The sequence below is a fragment of the Rhipicephalus microplus genome, chromosome 1 (assembly GCF_043290135.1).
Source record: "Rhipicephalus microplus isolate Deutch F79 chromosome 1, USDA_Rmic, whole genome shotgun sequence".
Taxonomy (NCBI): domain Eukaryota; kingdom Metazoa; phylum Arthropoda; class Arachnida; order Ixodida; family Ixodidae; genus Rhipicephalus; species Rhipicephalus microplus.
The window spans coordinates 293,950,168-293,963,995 of NC_134700.1; the positions used below are offsets into that span (position 1 = coordinate 293,950,168).

Genomic DNA, 13,828 nt, shown 5'->3' on the forward strand with positions numbered 1-13,828 from the left:
CACACGTTATATTTTTTTTCCCTCGCTTTTTTGCTGACAGTTAAAACAGTTGCTTTAACTTAGATTCGGCCAGCACCACGGATAAAAAAATTAGTTTTTTTTTACCATGGCCAGCACACACGTAATTAAATGCTTCAGTTTTTTGAAATTTCTGCGAAAGTTCGCGATCTTTATAGTCGAATAGTTGCCATCCGTAGATAATGTTTTGTGATAGTTTTTCTAATATTTTAAATCAAAAGTCGTGACGAGAAAAGGTGGTACCCGCTTCTACGGCAAACGACCCGCGTACTTGTTCATTATGATATACTTATGTTTAAAGTAAGCATTACGCAATGGCACCAAAACTCTGTTTTCTCGCTGTATTGAGAAAAGCGCACACCTACGCTGGTAGTATGAAAGGATATGTCATCTTTTATTGCGGTCAAAACAGTTCACAACCGAAAGTATACCGCGCTTATGTGGGCACGCATATTCGATTTGTATTCTATTCGGTCTCAAAAGAGTTCACACAGTCTGTAAATATTTAACAATGCAACCAACTTTAACATATGCAGCTGGCAGACGTGCCGTTTCTACAACGTAAGCACCAGATAAAAGCGAACTGCCAACGCCATGTTTACGAAGTGTTCGACCTGTTCAGTTGAAAATACTAATGCTACAAACGGTAACGTATGTTACGACGTTTGGAATAAAAAACAGGTTGGACGGGATTGTTACATTTCTGAAGCAGCGAAGAAACTTTCACCCGTGCGCGTGCACCTGACCTGCAGTGACCTCGTGTATGAACTACGTATACAAACTACGTAGTACGCGAACACAACGTAGAATGATCGTTCCTTCCTTTCTTTCTTTTTTGACGCATTTCCAACATGACAGCATAACAATAAACTAATAGATAATGCGACAGAAGGTTTAAAAGTCGATGTGATAAAATCCTGAACTATATATATATATATATATATATATATATATATATATATATATATATATATATATATATATATATATATATATATATATATATATATATATATATATATATATATATATATATATATATATATATATATATATATATATATGTGTGTGTGTGTGTGTGTGTGTGTGTGTGTGTGTGTGTGTGTGTGTGTGTGTGTGTGTGTGTAGTGAAAAAAAGAAAGTCAATGCAAAGCAGCAAGCAAGAAGAAACCTACACAAACATGGCGGCGTTATCGTTGTGTTTCTCGATGTCGTGATCAAAGTGGTCGCCGATTAAACTGCCTTCCTATGTTAGATGACCGGTGATGGGACATCACGCTCCGCTGCTACTGCTATGGGGTCTCTTCACGTTCGCCTTGTTTTCCACTGCGACGAGTTGTGAGTTGCACATGCTTCTTGGAACATACGTGCGCGTTATCCCGTTGGTGCGTAGACGATGGATGCGCCAACGATAATTATCGCCAAGGCTGCTTTATTAAAACAGTCCTGAGGGTCCGGCGAAGTATAAGTTGCGCGATATTTAGGGCTTTCATCGGTAGCATGCGTACATGATAGCAACGGGTGGTGCAACTTGGTACAACTAAATATCGGCGAACCGAGTGGGCGGCGCGCGTGCTGGCGCTTCCGGCTTCTCATGTTCGGCGGTCAGATGCGGGCAGTCTGTGTATCCACTCTATGGATGCGGGGTGCTGGCTCTCTTTTGTCTGTCCCTCTTCAACACTTCATCTGCGGCGCAGGAAATTCCCCCTTGTTATGTTCACCAGCAGAGGAAAAAAAAAAAAGCACAGCCGTCGCGAGCTTGGTAAAATGCAGCCACTTGGAAAATCGAAGAGTCCCACTGCTGCTGTCACATTTTTATTGGTTACTCCCGTAGCATGCACCTGTGATATTTTACGTTACAGAAACAGCATTATGCGGTCGCGATCTGCAGTGTAGTTTGGTAGAGCAGATCGCTTTGAATTAAGTTGTCTGTTGAAGACTCGAGTTATAGGCTACGCACACTGACCGTAGGGAGCTGTATTGCTCACACTGCCTCGTCTCAAAGTCTTTGACATTTGCCGTCGCAGTCCGGGTTTAGGGGCACGCAGAAAATAGACGCTTGTGTGCGTCTCCTATGTATATCCCGGCCACAGTCCTCCTACAGATGCAGGGCGCGAGACGCGCGCGTCGCGTTCTATTGCTTTTTTTTTTATCCTGTTGGCTATGAATTTTGGCGCTGCAGTCCGAGTGGGAAACTCGACTGAACTGTGCCTATACACGATTTGTGTTGCATCGTGCCTGCTTTCACGCGAGAAACTCGGATTATGCATCTTGTTCAAACGGTTTATGTGAACCGAGCTTCATAATCGAATCGTGTTTACGATATGTAAACAACACGATTGAATTAGTTGTGATCTTAATGTGCTACAACACCCATTGACAAAAGTAAAGATAGGATGCATACTTATCCGATGATGTACGATGAGTTGACTGCACCTACAATCAGAGCATATAGAATTAAGGTTATAAAGAATTGTATAGACCTTGGAATGCATTTCTGTCAAAAAAAAAGTGAAAATATAGACAATTGAAGCTTTAAAGAAAGTGGTAAAATTTCGCTCTATGTTGCCACATGTAGGCTGAATTGCAAACATAAAGTTAAAAGGTAGTGCTTCCTACTGTTTCTTGCCACATGTCGGATGATAAAAGGACACTTATTCCATTTGTCAGTACCTTGTGTGGCATTTCAATAGACATCTTCATCATAACAGTGCCTTCAACCTTAAACCCAACGTTTACGCACTGAAATACCATTGACGTAGGTGGGTTAAGAAAAAAAAGCATAGTTAAAATTTAAATACTGTTTCTAGAATTTGCCGGCGAGAAGTGAAGGCTTTTTCCTCAGTGATGTCATGAGCACAAAGTGTTGTTTCGTTACAATTTTTGTTTGTTAGTAGTCTGTACAAATAGTTATTGGTAGACATTCCACATGAAACCTATGCTGCTTTGTGATATCTGCTCTCATTTTACCATTAAGTGAGCATTCAGTGGGCCTCAAGGACAATATAATTGATAATTTTATTTCACAGTGTAGCCTCCTAAATTGTAATTAACTACCCTTTACACTGTGCATAGTTACATTCATGATGAGTGCATTTAAGACTTCATTCTTTATATTGTCGCGGTTCAACGTAAGCAGTGCACCGAGACGTTGAGTCCGAGAACAGACGGCGTGTGTTTTTATGCAGGAGCCAAGAGCAGGCGAGCCAAAAACGAAAGTACGTCGTCTTCTTCAGTCTTCCTTTTCACGAGGCTGTTGGCGCGCACATCGTCTTCGTTCTTTGTTTCGGGCGCGGCATTTGCCTCCCCTTAAAAGAGCATCGCCCCGATGCTATAGCTGAGACAGTAATTTGCGCAAGAAGTCACTTTGTAGAAGCGACGGTGCCTCGCAGAGTCACTCGCTGACGTATGGCTTAATGCGCACTACGTGCACAAGCTCAGGTCGGTGCTGGCGACGCCTTGAACAGTTTGGGCTATCCGGGACGACTTCATAGGTAACGTCACTTAGTCGTCGCAGCACTCGGTAAGGTCCGAAGTACCTTCTGAGCAATTTTTCGGATAGTCCCCGTCTTCGTACAGGTGTCCACACCCATACCCTGTCCCCGGTTTCGTACGTTACAGGTGTATGACGTTGGTCATAGCGGCCTGCGTCGTACTCTTGCTGTTTGTATATTCGCAGACGTGCGAGCTGCCTGGCTTCCTCTGCGCGTTGAGTAAACGCGTCAGCACTCGTTTCGTTGTCATCGCATTCGTGTGGCAGCATCGCGTCTAACATCGTTCTTACTTCTCGTCCGTAAACAAGGCTGAATGGGGTCATCCGTGTGGTTTCTTGTTTCGCAGTATTGTATGCGAACGTTATGTAAGGGAGAATCTCGTCCCAGTTTTTGTGTTCGAAGTCCACATACATTGAAAGCATGTCTTCTAGAGTTTTGTTAAGTCGCTCGGTCAACCCGTTGGTTTGTGGATGGTAAGCTGTCGACTTGCGATGAATAGTACCGCTGAGCACCAACACATGATCTAAAAGTGCGGCCGTGAAAGCGGTTCCGCGATCTGTTATAACGATCGATGGCGCACCGTGTCTCAGCACAATGTTCTCTATGAAGAACCGGGCTACCTCCTCTGCTGTGCCTCTCTGGATGGCTTTTGTCTCGGCGTAACGAGTAAGGTAGTCGGTCGCCACTATAACCCAACGGTTACCAACACTAGAGGTGGGAAGTGGGCCCAAAAGGTCCATTCCGATCTGGTCAAACGGCGTTGTCGGGATCTGGACAGGGTGTAGCAAACCGGCTCGTTTCGTTGGAGGTGGCTTGCGTCGCTGGCAATCGAGGCAGGTCCGAACATGATGCTTCACGGCAGCGGTGAGTCTAGGCCAGTAATATCTCCCTCGAACTCTGCTCAGTGTGCGCGTGTAGCCTAAATGTCCAGATGTTACCTCGTTGTGGCACGCTTGCAACACCTCAGATCGAAGAGTGGTAGGGACGACAAGCAGGTAGGTGGACCCGTCTGACGAGGAGTTCATTTTGTAAACGACATTGTTTCGCAGACAGAACGACGATAGTCCTCTTGTAAAGGCTTTGGGTGCATTCTGGCTTCGTCCTTCTAAATAATTAATCAAGCCAAGTAGCTCAGGATCGTCATGCTGGTGATCTGCGATGGTTGACGTGTCGAGGATTCCGAGGAATGCTGTTTCTTCATCAAAAGCAGCAGCCGACTCTAATGGTGATCGAGATAGGCTGTCGGCGTCCGTGTGTCGTTTTCCCGACTTATACACCATCGTTATATCAAACTCCTGTAGTCTAAGGCTCCAGCGGGCCAATCGCCCGGAAGGATCTTTCAGACTTGTTAACCAACACAACGAATGGTGGTCACTGATAACCTTGAATGGGCGGCCGTACAGGTATTGGCGAAATTTCATAACTGCCCACACCACGGCCAGGCATTCCTTTTCAGTGGTCGAGTAATTCGCTTCTGTGCGTGACAGAGTTCTGCTTGCGTAAGCAATCGCTCTTTCCTCGTCATCCTGTTGCTGTACAAGCACAGCTCCGAGGCCAACATTGCTGGCGTCAGTATGGAGCACTGTAGGGGCTGTGTCATCAAAATGGACAAGTACGGGGGTCGTCTGTAGACGTTGCCGCAAGTCATTGAAAGCATCTTCCTGTTCGTCGCCCCAAACAAATGCAACGTCATCCCTCGTGGGACGAGTTAAAGGTGACGCAATGCGTGCAAAATCTGGAATAAATCGCCGATAATATGCACAGAGACCCAGAAAACGCCTCACTGCCTTTCTATCTGATGGTGTTGGAAACTGCGCGACGGCGGCAACTTTTTCGGGGTCTGGACGAACTCCTGCATAACTGACGACATGGCCGAGAAACTGCAGTTCCTCAAAGCAGAAGTGACATTTTTCCGGCTTGAGCGTCAGGCCTGCGGCCCGTATGGCCTGCAAGACCATTTGCAATCGTTCAAGGTGTTCGTCAAACGTTGTAGAAAACACAATGACGTCGTCAAGGTATACTAGGCAGGTTCTCCATTTAAGGCCAGAGAGAACGGTATCCATGAGACGCTGGAAAGTAGCAGGAGCGGAGCACAAGCCAAATGGTAAAACCTTAAATTCGTAGAGTCCGTCTGGCGTCACGAAAGCGTTTTTTTCACGATCCCTGGCGTCTACTTCAATTTGACAATATCCGCTCTTTAAGTCCATGGAAGAGAAGTAACGTGCGTTTCGAAGCCTGTCAATCGAATCATCTATGCGGGGAAGCGGGTACACGTCCTTTTTTGTAACCTGATTTAGCTTTCAATAGTCCACACAGAAACGCAGGCTGCCGTCCTTATTTTTCACTAGAACAACAGGTGATGCCCAGGGGCTTTTCGACGGTTGAATGACGTCGTCTTCAAGCATTTTTGTTACCTGCTGTTCTATCGCTTCTCGCTCTTTTGAAGCCACACGGTACGGATTTTGATGAATTGGTCTAGCCGTGTCCTCTGTGATGATTCGGTGCTTGGTCAAGGACGTCCGGCCAACTTTCGAGGTCGACGCAAAACAGTCGTGGAACTCGTCTAGCAGCACAAGCAGGCGTTCTCGCTGTTGCTGAGTTAAAGTAGGGCTGACGTCAACGTTAGGTGCTAGGTCACGTGGGTCTTGTGCAGGTGTTGCTTCGAGTGCTGAAAATCAGTCATGAACATCTGCGATCTCGTCGAAATGTGCCAACGTTGTGCCTTTTGGAATATGCCGTCGCTCGGAGGTGAAATTGGTCAACAGCAAGTTCGTTCGGCCGTCGGTGACATTGACTATTCCTCGTGCTACGGAAATCCCGTGAGTGAAAAGCAGCGAGGTTATTTGGTCGGCGACTCCTTCACCGTCGAACGGTACGTCACATGCTACTGAAACGAGGATACATGATCGAGGCGGCACGACTATATTGTGGTCTTTGAGACGAAAGGATTTGTGCTCTGGTAATGTAGGATCAGTCACACGAGCACTCTCGTAAAATGAAACCACGCGGTCCGGGATGTTGATTATTGCGCCATGCTGCCTGAGAAAGTCCATTCCTATAATTAAATCTTTGCAGCACTCTGGGAGAACAATGAAAGTCGCGACGAAAGAAGAGTCCCCTATGCTGATTCTTGCTGTGCATCTTTCAGTAGGGAGCAGCAATTGACCACCCGCTGTTCTTATATGTGGTCCAGTCCATGGCGTTCTTGCTTTTCTAAGATGATCAGCCAGCTTGCGACTTATTATGGAAAAATCAGCACCCGTATCGACTAAGGCCGTCACTTGCTCTCCGTCAATAATTACATGGAGGTCGGCGCTCACCATTTCGTCGTTGTTAATATTCGTCGGCGTCAAGTCGTTCTGTCGCGGCAGTACTGGGGACTTTTTATCGTCTTGTGGTCGGGCTGCGACCTTACCCTGAGAGGTCGCCGCCTTTAGTTTCCCCGGTAAGGGCTGGGCGACCTTGTTCCCCGAAGGTCAGCAAAAGTAAGTCGATTCGGTGATGTTGTCTGAGCAGGGGATGGAGAGCGTGACCTGTGGGCGGAATTGGGCTGGCGATGAGGAGGCGACTCGTGATAGGGAGACCACGTTGTTGAAGGTCCTCGAAAACCAGGGTCGTCATGGCGAACAATGTAGTCGTCATTGGCACGGCGACCGTCGTACCCTGGCCGAGACGGGCGAAGCGATGTGTCGCGGTACCAACAATAGCGAGCTATATGGCCGGCACCACCACAGTTGAAGCAGAGAGGGCGCCGATCGACGGTGTGCCAAGCGTCCGTTCTGCGAAATTGTGGGCGTCTTATGTCCTCTCGTGGTGGTGAGTAAGGCGCGGCAAGTGGTGGCTGGTGGCATGGAGACATCGGAGACATGGGCTGACGTCTGAAAGCCTCCTGCAATGGTTGCGACGAAGGTGCGGCTGTAGGTGGCTGGTAGTATGATGTAATGGGCGGGACGGGTGGTGGTCGGCGGACAGCGTCGGCGTAACTCAGTTGACGCTGATCGCGATCGAGATCAGCTGCTGAAAAAGCGGGCCTAAGTTTGTCACGAACGACCGCGGCAACGGCGGTCACTGGTGTATCCACTGGAGGAGTCCAAAGCTTCTGCATTTCTTCGCGGACAATATCTCTGATAAGGTCACGTAGGGAGCCCTGATTGTCCAGAGTCACTGAAGCGGCGTTGATTGGGGTGGTAGTGGACGAGCGATCATATTGCCTCGATCTTTGGTGCAGAGCACGCTCAATGGCAGTGGCTTCTCTTATAAAATCGGCCACGGTAGTTGGGGCATTGCGCACAAGTCCAGCGAACAGTTGTTCTTTCACGCCACGCATAAGGTAGCGCAACTTCTCCTCGGACATGTTGGGATCAGCCCGACGACAGAGGCGCGTCACGTCTTCAGCAAACATTGCCACAGTTTCATTAGGTTTTTGAAGCCTTAACTCGAGCAGCTGCTGAGCCCGCTCTCGACGGTCGACGCTAGCAAAGGTGTCAATCAGCTGCTGACGAAAGTCATCCCATGTGGATATACGGCCTTCTCGATTCTCAAGCCACGTGTGAGCGCCGTCATCGAGAGTGAAATACGTGCGGGCGAGCTTCTGTTGAGCATTCCACTGGTTGATGTCGGCAACGCGTTCGTAATGCTCAAGCCAATCTTCAACATCTTCGTGTGGGGCACCACTGAAGCGATCAGGCACAAGTGGCTGAACAAGTGTTACCTGCGCTGGATTGGAAACGGGGCTGCCTTGTATCCCTTGGACCAACTGTGGCTGGCTAGCGGAGGCCATTGGTAGAGGTACGTAATGCCTGGTAGAATGTTCGTCGAAGGAGGTCAGCTCTGGAGATAGGCCTAGCAACCGGCGACTGAAGCTGTGCACTGGTGTCGTAACAGATGGCTGCGTGTCGGGACTTGATGAACGGCTCCCAGATGGGGTGTTGAGCATCAGCAGGCTTGCAACCCAGCGCCTCCACCAGTGTCGCGGTTCAACGTAAGCAGTGCACCGAGACGTTGAGTCCGAGAACAGACGGCGTGTGTTTTTATGCAGGAGCCAAGAGCAGGCGAGCCAAAAACGAAAGTACGTCGTCTTCTTCAGTCTCCCTTTTCACGAGGCTGTTGGCGCGCACATCGTCTTCGTTCTTTGTTTCGGGCGCGGCAATATGTTGTCATGGGAACCCAGACATTTGTACCAATGGGTGATTAATGCATAATGGCTTCTGATGCAAGATTGAGAAAGCTTGCTTTGATATCACTGGCGAATGGCAAGGCTGATTGCATTGTCCCTGCTTTACTGTCATGTTCCATGGCAGAGAATGAGCTCTAAGGAAACTAGGATAAGAGATATTGCCTAGCTGGAGCAAGCTTCAGTCTCTTCTCTTAAGCTTGTGCCTCATGTGTGCCTCAAGCTGCCAGCAATGGCATTACAACCGTAGAATTTGCCTCAACATTGGAATGGAAGAGCTGTCCTTGCAATGCCTTCTGTGACCACCAGAACTCACGTTGAATTAATGGGCATTTAAGTTATTATGGAAGCGATTGTCTACAACAATATGTTCATTCATCTTTGCACATTTGTACTTTGTGAAAACAAGGAGGTTCTTCCAAAGCAGGTATAATCGGTAGTTTTTTCAGTTCCCTCGAAGAACTTTCTTGCCCAATCCAGCAATGTTTAATGATGTGAATGGCAGCGTGTTAATGCTATTTTGGTGAGTTATATATGCTTTTTTGTGAGAAAGGCCACACGCACAAATATTATGGCATAGTTTTATGGCAGTAGACGATACGTGCAATATTATGGCAGTAGACGATACGTGCAATATAAATATATGCCAGTATACAACTCTACACATTTTCTGCATTCTACTATATTGCTCAACAAATGGGCTTCACTTGACCATTTCATAGAAACTTCATTCAGAATTTTATATGTTTGGTTTTTAGCACAGCTGCGCATCGATCTTGCTGGCCTAACTTATGGATTGATTGTCTTGCAATGCTTCAGTTTTGATAACAGTTTGAAGGTTCTTTTAGGCAGAGAGATGATGGTGTTCTGAAGTGGCCAAAGTATAGAAGATGATTTTATTTTACTGCAGGGATAATTTTACACTGATAAATGGCCCATGCTATTTGAAAATGCTGACGCTGTCTCTTACGTTTGGTTTGGCAGCGGACTGCGGTATCATGAACTGCTATGCCAACTATAAGGATGGTTCTTGTGACAACGTGGCAGAATTTCGTGCCTGTCTAAGCCAATTGGCCAAGAAGTGTTCTTACGACTTGACGTATAGAGCTGTACAGGCCAGTCTCAGCCAACTGAACTGCAGTGATGCTGCGGCCAAGGAGACTACAAAACGCAGACCAACCAAGGAAACATGTCTGTGGCGTTCTGGTAAGTTTTGAGGCAAGTCATGCATGAATATAGTGTGGAAGGACATCTGCCCACTTTATACTCCTTGAAGTGACACTAAAGAGAAACAGTGACCCGGTTAAAATAGACTAACTGTACTCTGAGAACATTAATGCTGTATGTTTCGATAGTTCATTATTAGCGGAGGAAATCAAGGATGAAGTTTCACTTTGGAATTTTGCACCAATATCTTCTTTCATAATGTCAAAATTTTCAAAATGTATTTTTCCTATTTGTACGACATTGGCTCAACGAAATTTTCTGAAACTCGTATGCTAGGTCTATGGCACCCACAGATGACAACGTATTTAATTTTAATTGATTAGAAGCTGTGCAAGACCCATTAGATGCCTTTGAAATCTATTACGTCACTATGTTTGATGCGGGAATCTCTAGGTGGTGTGTCCACCCGCATTTTCTTTTCTCACTCGCCAAGCACTGCATCGTGGTAGAAGTGGTGTTTTTGGAATTGCTACTAATACGTAGAAAATCGTTTTGCTCTTTAGTGTCCCTTTGTTAGTGTAAAGCAGGAGTCCACATCCTTTTGAGAAGACAGAGGGCCAAGTTGCACGAAGCTGTCCCAGCTGGGGGTAACAGAAAAATTTGGCTAATGGGCGCTCTTTTCTAAAGTGGATTAGAAATCATGTTTATTTTCAGCACGCCTGCCACAAAATGTTGCAATCAAACATAGGTTACAAGCTAATTTAAGTCAAAACTGTCCTGTTGGCCTGCAGATAGGTAGTTGCAAGAAAAAGGGAGAGAGGGTGTTTGATGCCATACCGGAGGCCGCATGACACTGCTACGGTCAGCGGGCCACAGCTTACAGACGCCTGGTTCAAAGTATATCCAGAACATTCTCACAGAAAGAGCTTGCTTTGGGCAAGTTGGTTCAGGCTGAATATCGTTCCTGTCTCTGTTGGTCTTTCCTACTATGTTGCACTATACCTACAATGTACAAGACACAATCACATTGCTCGCTGCGAGTTAATGAGGCCAGGTAGTGGGATATACTCCATAGCAGTTACCATTGTTTGGTTAACAAATTGGCACTAAAGGGAGTAAGTCGAGTTTAAACATCCTACAAGTCCACAGTTTCAGTCCTTCAAATCAGTTTCAGCTTTTTTTTTGTTACTTTAGATTTCTGCTTAACCTGTAATGACAAATGCTTCTTCTATATGTGTCTATGTACAATGACCCCCCCCTCCTCCTCTGTGGCACAGTACTATAACATTGAACACACAGCATAGCACTCACTACCCCACTGGAACTTTTACACTTTGTAAGTGTGTATTAATAAACATGCATTAACATGAGGGGGTCAGAAAAAAATCTACTACACCCCTAATAAGGGGTGTAGTAGATTTCCTGGGACCCATAATTTTAAAACTTGCAATATGCCATGCATATTGGCTTTCAAGCTCTGCCTCTTTCCCTCTCAATGACATTTCTTGTAGTTTTTTTTTTTCATTGCACGTTTATAACTTTACGGAGTTCCCAAGTTTTGATGCATTGTGTCAACATGTAAGACTTCCCATTTTTTTCGTTTGGATTGTGATCGTGCTTTGCCTTGGAGCAGGTGAGCCCAAGGAGGAGTGGCGCCAGTGCATACTGTATGGAGACACCCACCTGCGCACTTTCGGGAAAGAGCTGCAGACTTGCCGTGCATTGGGTGCCCGGCCCCTCGTGGACAATGCCTATCTAACGGTGCAGGTGACCAACAGTCCTATTGGCGACAAGGCAACAGTGCTTTCCAAGGTTGGCATGAGTCCTTATCCACGATTTTGCATTGTTTATAGGGGATAATTTGGAAAGCAGTCTCAATTGGAAATTCATGCTCATATCAAGGTGCATCTCCTAAATTAATAAAATAGGAACATTCTGTGGTGTCCAGCTCCCTGTGTTATGCTCAAGTTGTGAATGGTTGCAAAATACAGCAACTTGTGGGCCATTGCTAGTAATCTTGTGGCATAAAGCTTCAATGGTTCCACTTAAGAGGATGCTTACAATTGAAAGATGCAGACAAGGCAAATGAACATGCTTAGAATGTGTGCAAAAAGGAGGAAAGTGTTCTTGAATGACTATTACATGCAAGGAGCAGTCGGAATTCATGTACACTACAGCAACGTAATTTGTGGCTCGCATGCATATTGACTTGGCGTGTTGCAACTTTCACAACATTCAATCTCCTTGTTTGTCTTTCATTGCTACAAACTGTGCACAATGATGGGCCTTTATTATTTTTAACTATTAGATTTATTCTAGCACTGTGTATTGTGAGCATTATTCATGCTCAAAATGCTTTGGAGGAAGTAGAATGAATGAAGTGGTGAAGTTGCAGAAAGGCATTCTAAAATGAACTCTATATTGACAAGAATAGACGAGGCAAGTCCTAAATGAAAGTACGATGGAACAAAAGCAGAGGGAAAAAATTAGCTGACATCTGTTATAAGAAGCACGCTGAAAGTGCTTTCTTCACAGCCGGTGTGTTTTAGTCATCGAACAAGTGTAGATGCGTTGTCATCCATTAGTAGAGCGAAAGTGCTTTTGCTGCGCCGAGAGCAGCCAGGAGCAGTTTGTAGTGCTCTCGCCTGAAAAACGGAGTAGGCGCAGTACGGCGAGTCACGTGGCCCTTTAACGTCCCAGTCTCCGAATTTTTATTCAGCTGGCAAGTGCAGCGGCAATGGTAGCAACTATGTGTAGTTTGACACTGCTGTTTTATATGGGTGGCTACGACGACAGCTAGACGTCTGCCGAATGCATCGTTGTTCAGACATACTAGGTATTAGGATAATGAAGAGCGTGTGGCTGACCTGTTTCGCGTTTATTTTGCTGCTGCCCCACTGAGAATAGGCTGGGGCTTCGAATGTTTTGACTACGTGGTCTCCCCACTCATCACCCCTTTCACCTACCTTCCGGGGGCGCGCCGCATTCCAGTGTCAGGTTGAGTGGCCCTGCTTTCAGTGCTCTGCCCCCCACTCCTCACTGCCCGGCCCCTCTACTCCTGTTCCCTCAACGGAATTCAACTTAAGAGTGAGGAGCTGTGGTACTCACCTTGAGGAGAACGTGTGAACTGGAGTGATCAATCTAAATAAAGCCCTCAGAACTATGGCTTAGAATGATGTTTATTATGACTGTTGGCAGGGTTTTGTCTTGGGGGCTGCAAAACTGTCTTTAATTGTGGCTACGGCAGGGGGCGAGCACTGGTGTAGCTTGGGCGAAGGCAAGAGCACATGTGGCTTGTGGGGTGCAAATGTCCTTGCCGGCACCCATGATTTTTATACAGGCATAATGAAAATATTGAAAGACGCAGGCAGACTAGGTACGGCGAGCAGGCAGGGCGAGCAGAAGCGTTTATTCTGCGATGTCTGGCTCGGCTCAGAACCACACCAAGAGAGAGAACGATGATGATGGGTATGTGCAAGTGAGAACGATGATGATGGGTATGTGCAAGTGAGAACGATCAAATGCTTGGAATGTGCTTACAATTTCCCCCCCCCCTCTGCGAAGCGGCCAACCTGGCCGCCAGTCAGAGATCGGCCGAACGAGTAACAAAAGGCTTCATGCGTGAGACGTGAACTATTTCCGTGCTGCGCAGACGGCGGTCAGTGACAGACTGAAGCGGGGTGACGAGGTAGTTAACTGGAGATGTCTGTCGTACAACGGTGTATGGGCCAACATACCGGTGAAGAAATTTCTCGCAAAGGCCCGACGCTCGAACCGGGGTCCATAGTAAAACCTTATCGCCAGCATTAAAGGCCACGTCGCGTCGTTTTTTATCACAGCGATGTTTTCTCTCCTTTTGGGTTGCTTCCGTGTTTTTGCGAGCAATTTCACGGCATTGTGTGACTCGGGCTGCGAACTCTTCTGGGAGCGAGGTACTGCTTGGAGCCGGTGCAAAGAAAAATGCCGTGTCGAAGAC

General features: G+C 46.6%; 1 protein-coding gene across 2 annotated transcripts in view; it reads left to right on the forward strand.

Moving 5' to 3' along the window:
• The first annotated feature begins 1,160 nt into the window (after positions 1–1,160).
• The window catches only part of LOC119159423 (repulsive guidance molecule B), a 31,038-nt gene continuing 18,370 nt past the window's right edge, over positions 1,161–13,828 (forward strand). The window contains exons 1-3 of one of the 2 annotated variants that reach the window (XM_037412179.2): positions 1,161–1,356; positions 9,670–9,891; positions 11,486–11,664. In XM_037412179.2, the coding sequence (XP_037268076.2) occupies positions 1,284–1,356; positions 9,670–9,891; positions 11,486–11,664 (474 nt within the window). In that variant the 5' untranslated portion in view covers positions 1,161–1,283. Of the gene's footprint in view, positions 1,357–1,545; positions 1,781–9,669; positions 9,892–11,485; positions 11,665–13,828 lie in introns of those variants that run through there. The other variant, XM_075865179.1, reaches the window with a different exon arrangement.